The sequence below is a fragment of the Diceros bicornis genome, chromosome 26, assembly GCF_020826845.1.
Source record: "Diceros bicornis minor isolate mBicDic1 chromosome 26, mDicBic1.mat.cur, whole genome shotgun sequence".
NCBI lineage: Eukaryota > Metazoa > Chordata > Mammalia > Perissodactyla > Rhinocerotidae > Diceros > Diceros bicornis.
In genome coordinates, this window is record NC_080765.1 from 3733014 (window position 1) to 3751921 (window position 18908).

General features: G+C 53.0%; 1 protein-coding gene across 2 annotated transcripts; it reads right to left on the reverse strand.

Annotated features, from left to right (window-relative positions):
• Positions 1–60: 60 nt before the first annotated feature.
• On the reverse strand, positions 61–10179 carry ORAI2 (ORAI calcium release-activated calcium modulator 2). 2 transcript variants are annotated; one of them, XM_058569053.1, is made up of 3 exons: positions 10133–10179; positions 6647–6884; positions 61–2828 (listed from the first exon to the last, which is right to left on the reverse strand). In XM_058569053.1, exons 2-3 carry the CDS (start codon positions 6869–6871, stop codon positions 2289–2291), a joined length of 765 nt encoding a protein of 254 aa, XP_058425036.1. In that variant the 5' UTR covers positions 6872–6884; positions 10133–10179; the 3' UTR covers positions 61–2288. The 2 variants fall into 2 exon arrangements, with proteins under 2 accessions (XP_058425036.1, XP_058425037.1); XM_058569054.1 differs by lacking the exons at positions 6647–6884; positions 10133–10179 and adding an exon at positions 6524–6639.
• Between the last annotated feature and the right edge of the window lie 8729 nt (positions 10180–18908).

Consider the following 18908-nt stretch of genomic DNA (forward strand, 5'->3'; position numbering starts at 1 on the left):
CTCCAGCAGTCCCCAGACCCACAGTCACCTCTGTTCCCACAAAAATGCTGTTTGCCCCATGCCTCTGGGAACTGGGAAGGCTGGAGCTGGGAGAGCCCTCTGGATCAAAGAGAACAAGAAACCACAAGAACATTATTCTCCTAATCAGTGTTAAAAATGGCTTATGTGCCATCTTTCCTACCCATGTGGCACTGTCACTGGGCACTGAGTATCTGACCCCGCTGCTGCCAGGCCAGGCTAAAAGCTCTGCCCATGGACCAGGTGTAACAACTGGCCCCCAGCTGGACCTGAGGGCGTGCTTTGCAAAGTCTGGGAAGCTTGGCACTCTGTAGCTCTGACATACCTAGGGCAGGGGCACCAGAAGGCCCAGGAAAGTGGCCAGCAGAAGTGGGCCCAGCATGGCCCCTCTCAAAAGGCTCAGGCCAGAGGGAGGGCCTGCTGTCCCCTCCCAGCTGTGGGGAGAAGCCAACCACTCCCATCCGTGCCAGGACACCAAGTGGCTTTCTTGCAGTGATGCTGACATTCTTTGCAAAGCAAACAGATATTAAAACCAGACAAGCCTTTTCAATAAGCTCCGGGAAAGAACAGGCATGCGCTAGAGAGCAAGCAAGTCACAACAGACGTCTGCAGAAAATGCAAGGGCCACGCCCTTCAGACGCCAGGGCTCTCCTCTGGCCCCGCAGTATGCAATGTCCAGACTCCCCACAGATGTCATGACTTGCACTGGTGATACTCAGCACAGCTCCCAGGGGCCCTCAGCATTTCAGTCACATGTCAGGGTTCTGTGTACAACAGTGTGTCACGTTCCCAGAAACCTCAGCCAGGCCAGGTCGGATTTCTTGGCACAGGAAACCCAGACCCCACAGACATAGTAAGCTCTCGACAGAAAGGCCATCAGAGCACGAAGTCCAATGACTACTTATGAAAACAAAAGCAAAGGCCTCTCTCACCAGGCGGCTGCTGGCCAATGCGGTAAAGGTGGTTTTTGAGAGCAGCTCAGGGTGCAGTGTGCTCACACATGGGCTGGGCCGTACGTAGCAGGAGTGTGCACAGCCCAAGGGCCCGGGCTCGGGTCTCCCAGATGCTCTAGTGAAAACACCAGAACCCACATGTGCACGGCTGTGGACAAATGTGGGCTGGGCCCGTGTTTTGCTGCGAGGCCTGCGGGGCCCAGGAGGGGGACACTATGTGGGGTCTTGCCTTCCCTGCGGTTGCTCCACGTCATTATAAGCAGGACCTGTGTTTGGCCGGGGCTAGCCCCTGGCGCCACCACCCACAGACCAGGCCAGGCCAACGGCCTTGTCTAGATAGGAAGTCCCCCAGGTGGCCCCCTCCCACCACCTGGGACCACAGGCAGCAGGAGGACGGGCAGGCCCTGCTGCCTGAACAAGTGCCCCTGGCCTTCTGTGGCCGCCGCTCAGAGGGGGCAGCTGACAGGCTCAGAGGACATTCTGTGGCCAAGAGATGGAAGCCTCTGGACTGTGGGCCCTTGCCCCAATCTGGCAGCCTTGCTGGGTCAATGTGGCCTGGGCTCCAGGCTGGCTGGGAAGAGGGAATTTCAGCCCACTTTGCCTCGGAGCACCCACCAGTTAACAGCCTCCTCAAGTGGGCATCTCACATGGGATGCCCACAGACATGTCTCCCCGACCCTCCCAGGCATCCACCTGGGAAGTCTGCCCAGGGTCTGACAAGTCTGACGCCTGCCAGAGCACTCACCACACCTACTAGACTGACCTGCCCGGGCTCCTGTCTTCTCCCACAAGCCGGGCTGCCCAACTGTCTCCAGGGCAGGGCAGGGAAGCCCAGGCCGAGCTGCAATCCTGTGCCCCGTCTAATCTCAGCAAGGTGGTGCCATCAGACATGCTGCCCGGCCCCCACGAAAGCCACCTCGGGTGTCACAGGGCAACCCCTTCCCTGAACTCACAGCCTGCCCCGACTCTCTGGGCTTCCACCAGGCGCCCTGCACCCGCTGGCCACTTGGTCCACGTCTCTGAGATTGCCCCTGACCGCCGGCTGCTGCTCGGAGCTCTGCAGGAAATCCCAGGGCCAAGGGCTCAGCCTATCTTTGCCCCAAGCTCCTCCACACAGAGTCTCTCATTTAGTTCAAGATTTCCGTTTTCTAAGGGAAAATGATCTGGGTTTTACAGCATTAAGACAGGAGTAAAACTTTGGTCCTGACCTATCTGGCAGCGTGTAGGTAGCCTCTTTAGCAATTTGCATTTTTGAAATGCTCCAAAACGCAGGCGATCTGTGCCGGCCGCAGTGGCCTCAGCCCTCGGGGCCGCACCTCACACGACCTGCAGGCTGCGCTCGTGCCCATCCAGCTGCACCTTGAGCTTGTGTAGCTCCTCGATCTCACGGTTGTGCCGCTCAGTTTTGTGGCGCACCAGTGAGCGGTAGAAGTGGATGGTGAAGACCACGAAGATGAGGCCCACGGGCACCATGATGATGGTGGACACAAGGGCGGCCTGCCAGCCCGTGTGGCCGCCGGGGCCTGCCGGGTGGCCGGGCTGGTGGCGTGCGTCCACCGGCAGGAACTTGATCCAGCAGAGCAGCACCACCTCGGCCAGGAAGAGCAGGATGCCCAGCACGGTGGAGAAGCCCCAGGCCAGCTCGATGTAGGGGTGCATGCGCTCGTGCGGCGACTCGCTGATGGAGTTGAGGTTGTGGATGTTGCTCACGGCCTCCACGTTGGGCAGGATGCACGTGCTGATGAGCAGGGCGAAGAGGTGCACGGCCACCAGCACCGTGGTGCAAGCGCTGAAGGCGATGAGCAGCGGCCGCGGGTACTGGTACTGCGTCTCCAGCTGCACCTCCACCATGGCCACCTGCAAGGCAGAGCGGGCGCTGCTGGGCCGGGCCGGCCGGGCCCCCACGGACTCGCCTGCGGGCCTCACCGTGTTCCCGGCCCTCGCAGACAGAGGGCACCCTCCTCGCTGTTCAGGTGCTTCGAACTCTCCTTTTTTCTAACGAGGTAAAGAAGATCTCACCAACGACAAATCGAAAAAGTCCAGAAGAGACTAAAGAAGCACAGGGCGGGGTGGGGGGTCACCCTCTGGGTGCCTTCGCAGACACACACTGTAGGTGTATCTGGGTGCCGAGCCACAACCCAGGGCAGAGGCCATACTTCCCTGGGAATGTGTGGCTTTGCTATTGATCTCAGAGCCAGGCTGCAGGCTGCCTTAGCTGCAAAACGCCTGCTGTTTCTCAAAAAATAAAATCTGACCTCGCAAAACGTAAAAAAAAGTAAAAAACAGAGCTCCTGATGGCCCCCCGGTTCAGAGCTGCACACTTGGACAGCCTCACACAGACCACACGGTGCGTCTCTCAGCTGAGACCCACAGCCGGAGGGAGATGCCCCCATCCTAAAGGCCAGGAACGGCGACATAAATGAGGACAAGGGTGAGGAGGGGCTGTCGGAAGGGGGCGGGGCTGAGAAAAGTGAGCTGAACCATTGACCGCGGTCACAGGATGCCAACAGGTAGCGTCTAAGATGGACACACTGAGACACAGCGGCCTCCAGTGGTGTTAGGGACCTGGAGACTGAGGGAGCTGTAAGTGGCCGCCCCCCGGGCGAGGGGACACGGGCTGCTGGGCTCCGCTATAAGCCTCTCAGCAGCGCCTGTGCTGAATTTTTTAAACTATGTGCATATATTGACTGATAACATTTTTTTTAAATGAAAGGGGAAAGAAGGCCCACCAAGGGGACCAGAAGTCCAGCTTCTCTCTGTAGCACTGAATGTCTACAGCCATTTAGGTGGGGCCTGCTCACAAGCCCTCAGGGGCTTTCAAACCACAGACTAGGCAACATGGCCCTCCACACCTCCCCAAGTCAGACCAGTCCACTCAGAATGGCTCCCTCCCGGTCCAGCACCCACCCTGCACTGTGGACCTCCCCAGTGCAGAGTTTGGTCCAGGCCCAGCGAGGACGCTGGGACTCACCAAAGGCCTTCTCACAGGCACCCAAAGGTAAGAAACCAGACCAGCCAAAGGGGGGGGGGTGGGAAGGCAGAAAGAGAGAAGCCAGAGGACACCCGCTGTGTCTGCCTCCGAGATCTGAGCCATCCCTGGTTTTAAAAATTTATAAGAAAGAAGATTTCACAACTTCTTCTAGCAACTACCGCCTCTTAGAGTGAGAACCTCATCCCCTCAGTGAAGCTGGAACATTTGGAAGATAAAAAGAAGATATGGCAGTCCTAGTGGACCACAGCCTAACAGAAAAACTCAGCAGTGATTATTGCTCCAAAAAGACAGTGGCCATATGACAGGAGTTGAGGGGTGGTCTTTTCTCAGTGCCCTGTGGCCTAGGTAGGCTCTTGTTACCACAAAGGATATGGCCCAACAAAAGGATGTTGTAAACCGCAGAAGGCACAGAGATAAGAAACAAAGATGATTAAGAGGCCTACAAGGAAAGCAGTTTTGTTCCGCCTCAGGAGGAGAAAAGGCCAAAAGGCCATTTTGCAGTGTGTTTATGCAAAGATCTTATGAGGGGGTCTCGGATCACTAGTTCTCCGTGTTAGAGGAAGGATAAACATGGAGAAATAAGTTTCAGGTCAGGCGTAAGCACCTGTTGGACAAAGGAACAGCTTTGCAATGCTACTTAGGGAACGCATAACAGAAAGAGGGGCTCCCCTAGCAAACTGCCTGTTCATTTCTCCGTGCCGTGCTTATTCAGCTATGGCTTCCACTGCTGAAATACTGATGATGCGCACTTGTCACTTCTTTCTCCCAAGCTGCTCCACGGTCTGAAGAATTATTTGATCTAACGGTGTATATTAATCTAACCCAGAAGGCACCCTGCTGCTTGCCCCACCACTGGTCTCGGTTCCTCTGCTTCCCAGTTTTCACTGTTTTGGCTGAATCTCGGGTACGTGTTAGGGGTGGCAGCCTCCCGGAGCGGAACCTTTTAGAAGAGAAAGCAAGGGCACTGTGTGGCTTCTGAAATGTATCCCCAGACTGCTTAGGAAGCACTTGCTGGTACAGAGGAGATCCTCCGTAAATGCTGAAGAAATGAATCATTACTGGAAAGTGTGACAGATGGCACTCCGGATCACGTGGAGTCTCCCATCGGGTCTCCCGATGGTCACTGTTCTTATTCTAGGACCACTTCACAGCCCTGCCACTCCGTCCCAAGTGACTCCTCCAGAATTCACCCTTTGTTTGATAACTTGATTCACAGGGCTTGTTTTCAAATTGTAATGAATGGTTTTGAAGTCTTCAACTGGGTGAGCTTTTTGTTGGCTGGAAAACAGTGAAACTTTCTTAAATTTGGAAATCCAAATGTTTGGAAGGCTGGGGTCTAAAGAGATCGCTGTAGACAGGAAGTGATTTAGAGAAAGCAAAGTGTCTCACGGCATTATGTCATGTGACACTTCTCAGAGTTAGTTTTCCAAAGTTAAAAATAATAAGTATGGGCCAGAAAAATTTAATGCAATACTATAGTTCTTCTGTGGTGTAAAAAAAAAGCTCTGATTTTGACAGTGACGTTTAAACTTCTCATACATATTTCTTAAAATTAAGCTTAAGAAAATATTCTGTTTTTTTATGTGATTGAAACCACAGGAGGAAAATCACTGTGAGTCAAAGTTGGAGACCACGTGATCATACAGTTTGTAATTATGTTAAAAAAAGATAAAACGCAACACCTGAATACGGCCTTGCTTTAAACTACAGACCTAAACCCACACTTACTACCCTCCAAGTTTGGTGACCTCAGCTCCACCCTGGATGAAGTCATGCCCTGAGTCCATAGGGTCTCATTTTTCTAAGGGTGGTCCACACTGATGACCGAGTAGGCCCTTACCACAGGAGTGGCCACAGCGGCTCGCTTGCTCTGACAGCTTTTTATTTTCTGCATTCCAATTTGACAACTGAGCCACTGGGCTATGGAAAAACAACAATTGTTTTTACAATAAAAAAAATTTGCTTCCAGCCCAATAGGACCTCTGAGCAACAACAGAGACAGAGGGGTGGCTGCAGCCATGTTCTCACTCTGAGTCCCCACATCCTCCCCCTCGGGGACAAATCTCTGAAGGGATGTGGGTCCAGAGGCCTTGGAGTCAACCAGAGATGTGCCCCTTCTCAGGGCATGAGGATTTGCCAGAGGCGGACTCTTGTCCTGGGATGACTCAGAAGGAGAGCCGAAGCCGACAGCCGGAGTCAGGCCAGAGGCTCTGCTTCATCACCCCGGAGGCCACATTTGTGGAGCATCTGTGTCCCCAGCTGGGCTAAACAGAACAAACCCTGATCCATCCCACAGTTCCTGCTCAAATCCCCCAGATTTCCAAACCCTTGGGTGGTGCCTGAGATGGGGCAGATGTGGGTACTTTTCTCCAGGAAGTCCTGTACACTGAAGCTATTTTCATTATCCCCCCAACTTCCTTGCCAGGGAAATACTTTACGTGAACGTGAGAGTGGGGCTTCCCACAGGCTCTGGGCTTGGGGACTCCCCTGGATCTCCCAGGCAACCCCTCAGGCTGATAGAGCAGTCTCCGTGGAGGAGCTGGGACCTGGGGAGACTTACTAATGGTCCATCCCGGCTGCCAGCAGGCCAGAGGGCGTGCTTTGCTTCCTGACGCATCACAGGATCTCGAGCAGCAGAAGCCCCTTTTGCAGGCTGCCTTCCCCACCACGTGTCTGCACTCACCATGGCAAAGCCCGAGAGGAGGGCGGAGGTCCGGCTGGAGGCCTTCAGCTTGGCCCTGCTCAGATAAAGCTTCCTCCAGGAGAGGGCCTGCACAGAGTGGTGGTTGGAGGTGACCAGCTCCAGGTAGCTGCGGCGGACCCAGTCGCGGTAATCCATGCCCTTGTGGCCAGGCTCAGAGCAGGCAGGGGTGGAGGGGTCCACAGGCACGCTGAGCTCAGCGCTCATGGTGGGAGCCAGGCTGGGGGTGGGAGAGACACACTCAGGCCTCCCGGAGGGTTCCCGGGGCCTGGAAAAGCCAGAACCCTTAAATCTTCCCTGGGGTCCACTGTATCCCTCCCACGGCAGGGCCATGGATCCAGGGGTAGCGGGAGTGTGGTGCCCTGGTCTCTGAGGCAGTCCCCACACTGGAATGCAGGAACCGTCTGAAGGAGAGGAGGGTCAGGAGTGCATTTCCAGAAACCCCTGCAGCGTCCAGTGCAGTTCCTCTGAAAAGCTGGAATCCGGCCTCCCATCCCAACGCTCAGAGAGGCTCCAATCAAGTGTGGCTCGTGGGTGAACGGAATTCCAAGGTTGGCCAAAAGCATCTAAGGAATCCTCTGATTTGCACCTGACTTCAGGGAACAGGGAGCTGTAGCGTTTAGAAAGATCCTAGGACCTAAAGTTACCAAACCTGCGTTTGACCCTACTGTGTGATCCTGAGCATGACCCCTGACTTTGCTGACTGCGCTCACTTCCAAATGGGGACATCCCCAACCTACAGAGCTACTGAACAAAATAATGAACCTGAAGACTCAAAACTGCTTTTCAATGTCCAGGTGCCAACCACAAAATAAACATTTCTAAGCAGCCGCTAGTTTCTCAAATGCAACTTAACTTGTAATCAACATGGTTCACTCCAAAAAATACTGGGTTTCTAGAACTAAAGTAAAGCCACATCCAGGCTGCAATGGAAACCTTCAGCAAAATGAGAAACTAAATCCACCAAGTGACATGAACACGTTTTACAGAGAAATGGAGACTGCAGACCCCAGGAATCACCCCAGCTAGACGGCTGGTTTGACAGTAACACGGAATCAAGATCAGAAGGACTGATCTGTTAAGACTTGTGAATTTAAACCCAAATCTCCACTAATCCAAATAGAGGACTGGCGGTTTCATGTGGTCTCAGGGGCCGGCCTGTGCGGCAGCACTCCAGGATCAGCTCTAATTAATCTGCAGGGCAGGACTCAAGGACACAGGCACCTCACGGCTCACCTGGCATCAGATGTCAACCTGTATGCTCAGGCCCGCAGAGGCCCCAGGCAAAGCCTACTGAAGGCTATTACAAACAGTCAGCATTTCTAGGTCCCCGGGCGCATGGCTGGAGGTAGGTGGGTGGCGTAAGGGCTATTTACCAGGGTCAGCTGCTGAGGAAATGCCCCAAACTGATCCATTCATGTCAATCTCTAAAAAGGCTCTATGGGAAGGTCCTAGAAGGGAAGAGCTCTCTCTTTTGGGGTACCTTCCTCTCTGTTCTCTGCCAGGCTTCAGAGGCACAGCTTTTACTGGCCAACAAGATCGCCAGGGAACAGTCTGGGCTCTTCTGTCTCCGCCAGGGGATGCCAATTACTAGGTCATTTATAGGAACGTTGGTAGCCTGAGTCACTGACCCCTTGCCCACATCTGCAGCCAGCAGCCTAGCTTTTAAGCACTTCAACCACTGGAACATCCCTTCCCTTGGGGAGAATTCAGAGAAATGTTGCTCACTAACCAATGTGTTAGCTCGAAATAATTTAGAATAGCATTTGGAAATGTGCTTTTTCTCTTTTTTTTCCCCATATGTAGCATAAGTGAGCCTACAGGTATGATGAAGACGTGTGGAAGGGTGAAAGGCACCACCTTTGCCCCTTAGTACCAGTCTCTCCATCCTGCATCCAATAGATGCTTACTGGGCCCTGAAGTAAAACTGCATTTGGTACTTAGGCATCAAAGATGAAAGAGGTGAGAATCCTGTGAGTTCCTTCAAGGAACTCACTGCCCAGTGGGGGGACGAGATAAGGAGGTGATTCCCATCCAGTGAACTAAATTCTGCTTTAGTGGAGGAGTGTGACGGGCCGAGGGAGCAGGGGGCTGGCTGGCTGCCTCAGCCCTGGGCAGGGAGAAGGTGCCTGCTAGGGAGCAAGGACAGGAGACAAGGACGTAGGTAGTGAAGGCAGCATTGGCGCAGAGGGGCTCTCCCTCAAAGACAAGATGCTGTGCGCACGGGAGGGTTCTGAGAGGCAGGGGGACCTGGCAGGCAGGCTGGCTGCCCAGGGGTTCAGGGTAATGTGGGTGGAAGACAGGATGCAGGGAGTCTGTGGAGCCCAGGGCAGCATGCGGCATAAAAGGGGTCGGTGAAGGGAGCAATCTGGGGTCAGTCTGGTCTGTGTGCCCACTGTGATGGTTGGCTGACTGGGAGGGACGGGAGGGCCTGGTGGCCTCCAAAGGGATGAAAGCATGCATGGAGTGAAGAAGAGGGAAGCCCAGGGGCTGTCAGTGAGTGTGCGCGGGGCTCCAGGTCGAGAGTGGAGAGCAGAGCTCCAGGGGCAGTCTCAGGAGGCCTGCGACGTCCTCAGAGTGACAGGAGGTGGGGAGGAAGGGCTAACTGTCTGCTTGGAGCCTGGGCATTGAGGCAGGCCTGTGGGTCCAGAAGAAAGAGCCACTTCCTGCAGAGGGAGCAGCCTGGATGGGATTCAGACCCATCCTAACCCGCCCAGCGCCAGCGTCCTACGTGGTCCTGGGCCACCTACCCCTGCACCGGGCGGGGCAGAGTCTGGTCTTCACACCCCACGGCGGCTCGGCAGGGGGTGGGATGGGGTGGGGTGGGGCAAGATGGAGCCCGACATTTCTGTCGGGTGGCAGAAGCTCCAAAGGATGCTCTCCCGGCTGAACCTTGTGGGGTTTTGTTTGTTTGTTTGTTTTTATATGGGGAGCAGTCAGAGAACAGAGGTCTTTATAGGGTAACGGTAATCCTCTCTCTACAGATCCGCAATTCTCCTTGGCCGGCCTGGTTGAAACATTTCCAGGGGGTAGGTTTGGAGGTTTGCCTGTCTCAACTTCCTTTAAACATCTGGAACACGAGCAATGGCGAGTGCCACGCAGAAACGTCTGTTTCTGACTCTCTTTCTTTGTCGCGCCGGCGCGGGGCGTGGGCCCAGCAGCCGCCACAGGGGTCTCCCAGAGGCGTCCACTGCATCTCTGTCCCTTCCCCTAGGAAGCCCCAGCGGCCGCAGGACCCGGATTCGACCCGCGCCCCGACCTCCGAGTCCTCTGGGCGCCGCACCCTGCCCGGAGATCCCGCGGGGCGGGGGTTAGCTGGCCGCCCCCCAACCCCGCCGTAGTCCCATCCCAAGCCTGCCCGGGATAAAGCCCGTCCCCTCCCCCGTCGAGCCTCCCGGTGCAATGCCGTCCCCGCGGCGGGGCGGGGACCCCGCTTCCCGCGCCAGACCTCCCGCGGCGAACACTCACCGAGCTGCCCTGCCTGCCCCGCCCGGCTCCGGCTCCGGCTCGGGCTCCGGCTCCGGCTCGGGCTCCGGCTCGCGGCAGGCGGCACTGGCGTGGCCGTGTGGCCCGGTGGCCCCGTGGCCCGGCCGGGGCGCCGAGCACCGCCCCCTCCCTCTTTCCGCCCGGCCCGCGGGGTCCCCCGCCGGCCCGCAGCAGCCGCTGCCAAGGCAACAGCGCGCCGCCGTCACGTGACCGGCCCGCGGGGGCGCTGCGGGCCACGTGACCCAGCGGGCCGGGAGGGGAGGGGTTCGCGACCCCTCCCAGGGGATCCCGGGGGACCCTGCCGCCTGGACCCAGCTCACGCCCGGCCACTCCGGGGCTGGCAGCCGGGACGCGCACACCCGCGAAGGGTGCTCATCTCTCCTGCCCCCAGTGCGCCGCGGTCACAGAGACTGGCGAAGCGGCGGCGGCGGCGAGGCCAGCCGGAAGCCTGGGCATCCTCGCTTTCCCGCCCCGCCGGCCGCGCGGGCGCCCTGGGCCTCGGCGACAGAACGATGGGGCCGCGCTTTTTCTGACCCCTGGGTCTGGCCAGCAAGTCCAGGGCCAGGTGGTCCCTGCGCGGCCCGAGGTGTGTCGGCCTGAGCGCAGAATGGGGGCACGAGGTTCCCAGGGCGAGCCCTGGAGGATGCCTAGGACCGGCCATTGGCCACGTGGAGGGGTGGGGAGAGGCCACAAGGGCTCACCCTGTAGGGACAGGGAACCGGTATCCCGTTATCAGACTACGGGGCGGGCAGTGTGGGGTGGGGGGCGTGGGGAACAGGGGTGGAAGGGGAGGTTCCGTTTGGGAAGCACCCAGGCTGCCATACCCGAGTTTCCCAGGATGGCCCGTGGCGCTCCGCAGAGTGCGCACCCGAGCTGGTCAGGTGGGCGCCCAGACTGCACCTCCGATCCACAGGGGGTCCTAACCGGGTTACGGCACTCTGGGCACCGGGTAGATGCGCGCCCAGAGCTGTCCTCATAGTGTTCTGGGGTCGGCAGAGCCCCCGGGGGGTGAAAGCGTTTCTGCGGTGCCCCTGCTCTTTCCATTCACTACTGCAGGGAACCGCACCCCCGGAATAGTGAACTCTCCGGTTTTGCCACCAAGATATTCACACAGGAACGTTCTTTTCAGGAAGTGCACATGAATAATTCACTAAGAGGTGATAGGGGTTCATATCAACCTGCCGTGCCAGATGGGCCCTCAGAGTCCTTCCTGCGTGCCCTACATAGCATTTTTCCATCTGTCACAACAGCAGTGGACCGTGACACATTTATCCAAATGAAAGAAAAATTCCACTCGTGCCAGCCAGTCTAAGTTTTCTGACAATTGGAAGAGTAGATGTTCCAGATGCCAGGCCAAATCCATTTATACTTCAAGATTCATTTTAGAGGCCATTGCTGAGAGGTGGAATGATACCTTTTCATCCAGGAGGACACTTAAAAACAGACTAAGGCAGTCATTGTGTCATCCCCCTGCCTGCCCCCCCACCCCCCCCAGTCACTGCCCTAACAAAGGGCACAGGAGAACTCCAGGGTCTGATTACTGCCCTCTCCCCCATGGATGGCTATACGAAAAGGATCATTTGACTTTCAGGGGGCAAAGTCCTCAAAAAGCAATCATTCTTTGGCTTCCAAACCTCAAGCTCTTGATAAAATGACCTGGAAAACAGGAAGACAACACTTGGTAAACTACAGTAGTTGCATCATAGATGAACATTTTTTCAGCAATGGAGTCATTTGCTTGAGTTCCCACCCTTGCTTCCCCTGCCGGTTAGCCATGCCTCCATGCCCAAGCACATTCATCCAGCATGCCTGGACAGAAGCAAATGTAAGTCATAATTACCAGTGCTCTGCGGAGAGAGTTTCCTAACCACACACAGAAAGTGGCGTTTTTCACCCAGAAGAGTAAGGAAGGGGACGGCAGCATGTTGAAAGGAGAGAGACTTAAGGATCACAATGCTGATAGTCAGCGAGGCCCTCTGGCACACAGGGTCAGTGGCAGTTACACAGAAGGAGGTTCAGGGAAAGGGCCACAGTGCCAGCCACCCAGATGAGATGTCCGGGCTACAGTCTGAGCTACTTCCCTAGTTGGTTGTCCTTGGCAAGTCGCTTCCTCTCCCAAGGACTTAGCTACCCCACATTTGAAAAAGATCAATTCTTTGAGGCACATTCCAGGGTCAAACACCTTCTAGTCTTCCTCATCAACGCACCCCCTCATTCAGTGAAGATTGTAGGCCCTGCTTTCCTCTCTACCCAGGTCTTATCATCCGAGATGGCCTCACAGCTGGGGTGGACAATGTATCCAGTCCCCTGACACGTCCGTCTGTCCCCTTGGCCATTCACTCCTATGGCCTAGCCCTTGTCATCACCCTCTGTGAAATCTTAAATTCGAATATCCCACTTGCTGACCCCTTCTTTCTCACTCAGTTCTCAACCCACCACCTCCCTTCCTTGACTCTGCCGAGACCCCCCTTTTCTCCCTCTCTGCCTCCTTCCCTCTTCAGCCAGACCCCTTCCAACCTCTCCTGCCACCACCTTTCCCACTTCACACGGAACTCCTCAGGAGAGCCGTCATCACTTCCTTCAGTCCCTGCTCAGCCCTCTGCAGCCCACTGACGCTGTGTTGCTAAATCCAGAAGATATTTCAGCTGCTGCCTTGTCTGTCATTGGGTACCCCTCCTTCCAGCTGGAAACACTCCTTTCTTGCTCCGGTGACCCCACCTGACTGTTTTTCCCCTTGTGCAGGCTCCTTCTTTGCTGTCTTCCTCTAGATGTGGGTGTTTCTCAGGGTTCTGTCTGGGTCCCCCTCTATACTTCTCCCTGACTCGTCTCACCCACTCGCCTTGTTTCGAGGAGTCTCATGACTCCCAAATCACACCTCCAGCCCTGATCTCTTCCCAGGCTGGCAGGGCGTGTCCCAAGGGCCCCCAACCTCACCATGCCCACAGCTGAATTCCTCACCTTTCCCTCACATACCTGTTCCATCTCCTGGGTCACCTGCCTCAGGTCACTTCCCTCACATACTTGTTCCACCATCCACCCAGCTGATGACGCTATAGATGTAGTGTCATTCCTGACTCCTCCGCTCCCCATCAGGTCCTGTGAACTCTCCTGCCTAAACGTCTCTGGAATCTCCGCCATTTCTGCCTGTCCCCACTGGTCTCTATACTAATTCAGGCCATTATCGCTTCTGCTCTGCATTACTGCAAGAGCCACCTGTCCCCTTCCAGTCTATTCTCCACACTGCAAAGTGAAAAATCCCCCTAGTGTCTCCCCATTTCCCCTCCAGCCCTTCAGGCTTTCCCTGCAGGCTTAGATCAACTCCAGTCCCCTTCACCGGTGCTTGGGAGGCCCTGGCAGGGCGTCTGCCCCGTCCTTGGCTTGCTGTCTTAGCGCCGCTGTATGACTGCGCTGCCCGGGGCTTGTCCCATAGGCCTGGGTCATGTGCGCACACGGCAGTGTGTGCTACACCCACCCAACGACAGTGGCCTTTTCCTGTGTGTGTCCCTGAACAGATCTGGAGCTCCCTGAAGGCACGGACTGCATCTTGCTCACTGTCACCCCCACGGCCTAGCAAAGTGCACTCAGGAATCCTTTGCCTTTAGCACTTCCTCGTGCTCAATAAAGATTTGCTACATCCTATGGAATAATAAGACCGAAATTGCCTCAGGACCTGCCCCAGGTTAATTCCTAAGGGTGTTCTCTTTATTGAAATATGATTGTAAAGGAAAAAGTGAAATTCTCGCTGTTTGTGGATGACATAATCTATATATAGAAAACCCTAGAGAATCCACCAGAAAGCTATCAGGAATAATCAACAACCACAGCAAAGTTGCAGGGCACAAAATCGACTTAACGAAAATCAGTTGCATTTCTATACTCTAATAACGAAATAGCAGAAAGAGAAGTCAAGAATACAATCCCATTTACAACTGCAACAAAAGAATAAAATAGCTGGGAATAAATTTAATCAAGGAGGTGAAAGAGCTATACACTGAAATCTACAAGACATTATTGAAAGAAATCGAAGAAGACACAAATGGAAAGATATCCCATGCTCATGGATTAGAAGAATAAACATACTTAAAATGTCCATATTACCTAAAGCAATCTACAGATTCAATGCAATCCCAATCAGAATCCCAATGACATTCTTCACGGAACTAGAACAAAGAATCCTAAAATTTATATGGAACAACAAAAGACCTCGAACAGCCAAAGCAATCCTGAGAAAAAAGAACAAAGCTGGAGACATCACAATCCCTGACTTGAAAATATACTACAAAGCTGTAGTAATCAAAACAGCATGGTACTGGCACAAAAAAAGATACACAGATCAATGGAACATAACTGAAAGCCCAGAAATAAAACCACACATCTACAGACAGCTAATCTTCAAGAAAGGGGCCAAGAACATACAATGCAGAAAGGAAAGTCTCTTCAGTAAATGGTTTTGGGAAAACTGGACAGCCACGTGCAAAAGAATGAAAGTAGACCATTATCTTACACCATACACAAAAATTAACTCAAAATGGATTAAAGACTTGAATGTAAGACCTGAAATCATAAAACTCCTAGAAGAAAACACAGGCAGTGCGCTCTCTGACATCAGTCTTAGCAGCATCTTTTCGAATACCATGTCTATCCAGGCAAGGGAAACAAAAGAAAAAATTAACACATGGGACTACATCAGACTAAACAGCTTCTGCAAGGTAAAGGAAACCATGAATAAAATGAAAAGACAACCCACCAACTGACAGAAAATATTTGCAAATCATATATCTGACAAAGGGTTAATTTCCAAAATATATAGAGAACTCATACAACTCAACAACAAAAAAACAAACAACCCGACCAAAAAATGGGCAGAGGAAATGAACAGACATTTTTCCAAAGAAGATATACAGGTGGCTAATAGGCACATGAAAAGATCTTCATCATCACTAATTATTAGGGAAATGCAAATCAAAACTACAATGAGATATCACCTCACACCTGTCAGAATGGCTATAATTACCAAGACAAAAACCAACAAATGTTGGAGAGGATATGGAGAAAAAGGGAACCCTCATACACAGCTGGTGGGAAAGCAAAGTGGTACAGCCACTATGGAAAACAGTATGGAGATTTCTCAAAAAATTAAAAATAGAAATACCATATGATCCAGCTATCCCACTACTGGGTATTTATCCAAAGAACATGAAATCAACGATTCAACGAGATTTATGCATCCCTATGTTCATTTCAGCATTATTCACAATAGCCAAGACGTGGTAGCAACCCAAGTGCCCATCAGCTGATGAATGGATCAAGACGTGGTGTACACAGACACACACACACAGACAATGGAATACTACGCAGCTATAAAAAGACAAAACAGTCCCATTTGCAACAACATGCATGGACCTGGAGGGTATTATGTTAAGCAAAACAAGCCAGACAAAGGCAGACAAAGACCACATGATTTCACTTATATGTGGAAGATAAACACATGGATAGAGAACAGATTAGTGGTTACCAGAGGGGAAGGGGATGGGGGAGTGGGCAAAAGGGGTAAAGGGGCACATATGTATGGTGATGGATAAAAATTAGACTACTGGTGGTAAGCATGATGCAGTCTATACAGAAACTGATATATGATAATGCACACTTGAAATTACACAATGTTATAAACCAATATCATCTCAATAAAATAATTGAAAAAAAAGAAATATGTTAATACAGGGTAATTGTAGCTCACTTTAGTCAATTAAGCCAAAGAGTCGACATAAACTAACTTCCAAAGGGGAGGGGCCGGTCCCGTGGCATAGTGGTTAAGTGCACCGGCTCCGCTGCTGGCGGCCTGGGTTCAGATCCCGGGCGTGCACCGATGCACCACTTGTCACACCGTGCTGAGGCGGCGTCCCATATGAAGTAGAGAAAGGTGGGCACGGATGTTAGCTCAGGGCCAGTCTTCCTCAGCAAAAAGAGGAGGATTGGCATGGATGTTAGCTCAGGGCTGATCTTCCTCACACACACAAAGAAAAAAAAAAAAAAACCAAAGGGGAGAAGAAGGAAAGATGCCTGTTTCCAATGATGACAACAAAGGAAACAGTTTCCACTCAGCACTCCTTCCGTGCAGCCTGGAAACCAAGTTATATTCCTATTTCCAAAAGCCAATAGAACATCACTCGTGTAACTCAATTTAATAATTTTTGTTTTTTCCAAAAAGATAAATGTTGAGAACAGGGAAGTGAATTTAAAATACTAACGATACTTAATATGTTCAAAACCAGTGTTTCCCAGGGTATGGGAAGGGGTCCGTAGTAGAATCTCCAGGGCCCCTGTTTACACGCCTATTTGGGGCACGGACTGTGATGCCTTGGAGTCTCTGGAGGCGTGGCCAGGGAGTCTGGATTTTCAGGCAGGCTCCGCTGCTGCTGCACTGTGGGCGTCACCTTGGCGTCTCAGCAAAGACAGCTAACTGCATACATCCACCCTGGGGTTCGTTCTGTAGACGCAGCTTCTCAGGTGTGAACAACTTTCCTGCTTGCTTTCGGTCCCTGAGCTCTGCTCAGTCACCGACCTGACATTTGAGCAACCATTTCGTTCCTAGCACTGAGTTGGCACTAGGGGTGCAGGAAAGAAGAGGACAGGCAGGCCCTTGCTCTCACGGCGCTCAGAGTCCAGTCTGTGGCTGTGGGGGTGCTGGCGTGGCCCAGTGCAGAGAGTAAACCGGTGATGGGTGCTATGGAAGAAAATGAAACAGAACTGTGGTGGTGGGCCAGTGGAAGGCTGAGGCCGACAGAAGGGAACAGGCCAAGCAAGTGCAGAGTTCCTGAGGCAGGAACAGCTTCCAGAGATGGGGCTGTCGGGAGCAAGAGTGAGTGTAGTGGGAACGAGAGAGAAGCAGGCAGGGGCTGGAGAAAAGGCGTGGAGTTCCTATTTAAAGTGCGAGGGAAGCCACTGGGGACTTAACACAGAGGGTGACAAGATCTGGTTTCTGCTGGCTGCTGTGTAGAGAACACTTTTTTGAGGGGAAGGGGCATGAGTAGAAGGAGGCCACAGCATCCATCCAAATGCAAGATGCTAGTGGTGTGGACTGGGGTGAATAGGGTAGAGACAGTTGAGAGTGAGCAGGTCCAGGACCTGCTGATGGATGGATGTGCTGAGGGGGTGAGAAAAACAGGACCCAAGGATGACCCTGACTCCTAGGTTGGGGACTTGAGCAACTGTGTGGATGTGGCACAATTTACCAAGGTGGGAAGACAGAGGAGGAATGTTTAGGGGTAAAATCAAGCTTTTCTTATACTGAGCTTCAGGTGCCCATCAGACAGCCACCGGGAGACATCAGGTGGGCAGGTGGACGTGAGTCTGGGGCTCCAAAGGGAAGGTGAAGCCACAAACTTGGGAGACATCAGTGAGGATGGTATTTAAAGCCACGGGCTAGGTAAGATCTCCTGGGGCTTGAGTGCTGACAATCAATAGAAGACAGTGCTCTGGGTCACTGCTACATTTAGAGTTAGAGATGCAAGCAAGGGAAAGGCAGATAGAAAGGCAGGACTGTCAGGAATGCTGAGTTTGAAAACTACAGAATGCCACCACCAGGCTGGATTTGGCAAAACTAGGATTTCAGTGGAGTGATAGGGATGAAAATTTGGGGAGGGAGAACAAGGCGGTGGCAGCAAACAGAGGAGTCGAATGAGAAGGGGAGGAGGTAAATGGGGTGGTAGTCGCAGGAGAATATGGAGACAGGGGCTTCTGTTGTTTCCCAGTGGGAGACACCAGAGCTGCTTGCTGATGGGAGGGGCCCGCAGATGCAGGACACTGGGTGGGGGCACCCTGCACTGGACCAGGAGGGAAAGCAGGGCACACTGGCCGCAATGCCCTGAGAGCCTGTGCTTCCCCCACGCTTCAGCAAACAGTTACCTGCTGGGGTGGGGTGGGGTCTGAGAAGAGGACAGGTCCAAGTGCCTTTAGAAAGGTGGTGGGAGTGCTGGGCCCTATGCGACAGCTGTGGTCCTCATTCCAAGTGGGACTGACCATTCCAGCCGCCTGAGTCTCCAGGTGACATCAAGTGCTGCTGGCACCAGGGAATACAGCAGTGAAGCCCAGTTCCTTGCTTTAGAAAACCCTTTTCCCTGTGATTCTGGGCTTGCTCCCTCTCCAAACACACACAGTTGATTCTCATTAGTCACAGTAGTTAGATAAAGTTACATGAAGACTATGAAGTGCCCGAGAATGCAGAATTAGTGAATATCAAACCACTGCCCCTCGGGGGAATACAGGGTCAGGTTCCTGTGAGCCTCTGGTACACAACATCAACTCATCAATACATAACGCTGCTTTATGTGTGTGTCATTTAGAGACATTTTAGCTAATATATATTATTGATTCAGTAACACTGAATTCACAGCCAACACTATAGCTCAGCCTGAATGAAGCTTATCTAAGGCACATCCTAGCCTTCCTGTGCTCAGGAACACTAAGTAGCACTTCAGCACGATGCTTGGGAGCCATTTTAAACAGCAAAATCACCAAAAAAAGGCAAGATAATGCAAAAAACCTGCCATTAAATAGACAAGTTTGAACTGAATCAAGAAGGCAAAGTACAGCCTTGTTTGACCACAGCCGGGAAATGGAGCGTCAGGAAACTCAGATTTTTCACTACTCTGTGCACATCTGCATATGACCACTACATGTAAAATTATTACATATTATGATATACCATTCTATCATTATATGCGCACACACACATATACACCCCTGGGGGCGTAAGGAG